The sequence below is a fragment of the Hordeum vulgare genome, chromosome 7H, assembly GCF_904849725.1.
Source record: "Hordeum vulgare subsp. vulgare chromosome 7H, MorexV3_pseudomolecules_assembly, whole genome shotgun sequence".
Lineage (NCBI taxonomy): Eukaryota > Viridiplantae > Streptophyta > Magnoliopsida > Poales > Poaceae > Hordeum > Hordeum vulgare.
Window position 1 is genome coordinate 35,085,535 of NC_058524.1, and position 1,786 is coordinate 35,087,320.

Below are 1,786 nucleotides of genomic sequence, written 5' to 3' on the forward strand. Positions count from 1 at the left end.
ATGTGCACTGGGAGTGTCCAATTGCTTGTGCTACGTGCTGATGATGGAAAGTTTTCCCCTCAATTTCTAACCATCAAACTGTTTCCTTGCAGTGGCCATCTTGAGAACTATACCAGTGACTACACCGTACAGGTGTTGATAGGTTACTGTGCTGTGTACATTTTCATGCAGACCTTCATGATCCCAGGAACAATATTCATGTCATTGCTTGTTGGTGCTCTATTCGGGCAACTCCGGGGCGTGGCTCTGGTTGTCTTTGCTGCCTCCGCTGGTGCTTCTTCATGCTATTTCCTGTCGAAACTGATTGGAAAACCGCTGGTGTTCGTGCTGTGGCCAGACAAACTCACGTTTTTCCAGAAGCAGGTAATAAGTTCAGCACCAATATTAGTGGATGCGGGTTTTATTTCAATACTATGTAGCGTAATAACATCTTAAATTTCTGCGGGGATACTTAAAAATACCTTGAATCGCTTTACTCTTTGATTTAAGATCCTTCAGGATTGTGTAGTAACTCATAACTGAACTGGTGATTTGTCTTCATTTCCAGGTTGCCAAAAGAAGAGAAAAGCTGTTGAATTACATGCTTTTCCTGAGGGTCACCCCAACATTGCCAAATACCTTCATCAACTTAGCATCTCCCATTGTTGATGTGCCCTTCCATACCTTCTTATTGGCAACTCTTATCGGTCTCATCCCAGCAGCCTACGTGACCGTGAGGGTAAGTTTTCAGGTTCACATATGATGCCTGCTAATATACTGCATTTAGTGTGTATACATTGTTTGTTCCAATTTAAATCTCACTGCCTGGTTCATTTCATGTGTTCAGGCTGGGATTGCTCTGGGAGAGCTAACATCGCTCAGCGACCTGTACGACACCCAGTCAGTAGCTCTGCTGTTCTTGATCGGCGTCGTCTCATCGTAATCATGTCTAACAGTTCCTTTCCATGAAGCCAATTAAGTTATGACTCAAATAATCATCATCAATTTTGTCACTCAATCTGCTTGTATGGAAAGTCAATGTGAAGCTGATTAGGCTCCCAGATTAAATACGTTTTCTCATCTCATGACGTTTGCTGGGGTGATAATCTGCCATTTGCTTCCTTTTAGATGGATCCTGGGTAAGCTTGTTCAAATCAATTAGTTCGAGCATAACAAAAATATGTCTTGGTGCAGATGTTGATGCATCTCCTATTCCACTATCACTTGAACTGTTTAGTAGTGGCAGGCCCCTGGGCAGTGGTGTTGACATTTCTTGATTTTTTTTATCAAGTACTCCTAAGCTGTCTTTCTTTTTTTTCTGTTTAAATCATGAACATACTAACTGTGAAAGGTTCAGATACAAAGTACTGTATATGCTAATAATTGTATTAATCATGAATAGCTTGCCGACAGGACCTGATGCCACTTGCCAGAATCAATTGGATAGAAAATTTGATTAGAACAAAGTACATTCCAGACAAGATTAGTGGTGTTATACGAGCACGAATTGCATATTTGCATTTGATTTAACATGAACCAAAACCAGGAATCAAAAAGAATAAAAAAACCATACCATATGGATCAGCTGTAGAACATACCTAACCTAGTTCCTGAGTTGGGGATGAGGCTGATGCAGACCTACAATGCGGATGAACGACCAGCGGGCGTAGGTAGCCAGCCGACGGCGGCACAACAGCGGCCGGACACAGGCGCTCCTCAGACTCCGTGGAGGGGGGTCGTCGCAACAGGTGGCAACCAAGCCGTCGTTTCGTTTGCTCCATATTTAATATCCAGGAAGAGTCGAAGC

The 1,786-nt window shown here is 42.8% G+C and overlaps 1 protein-coding gene across 1 annotated transcript; it reads left to right on the forward strand.

The window, feature by feature from the left end:
- Positions 1-922, forward strand: LOC123408159 (uncharacterized membrane protein At4g09580-like). Its single transcript, XM_045101337.1, has 3 exons — positions 1-363; positions 548-718; positions 827-922. The coding sequence occupies exons 1-3, from the start codon at positions 1-3 to the stop codon at positions 920-922; spliced, it is 630 nt and encodes a 209-aa protein (XP_044957272.1).
- The last annotated feature ends 864 nt before the right edge of the window (positions 923-1,786 follow it).

Coding starts and splice junctions, on each gene's coding strand:
- LOC123408159 (XM_045101337.1), top strand. CDS start 1: ATGTGCACTGGGAGTGTCCAATTGCTTGTGCTACGTGCTGATGATGGA. Junction 364..547: donor TCACGTTTTTCCAGAAGCAG/GTAATAAGTTCA, acceptor CTTCATTTCCAG/GTTGCCAAAAGAAGAGAAAA. Junction 719..826: donor CAGCCTACGTGACCGTGAGG/GTAAGTTTTCAG, acceptor TCATGTGTTCAG/GCTGGGATTGCTCTGGGAGA.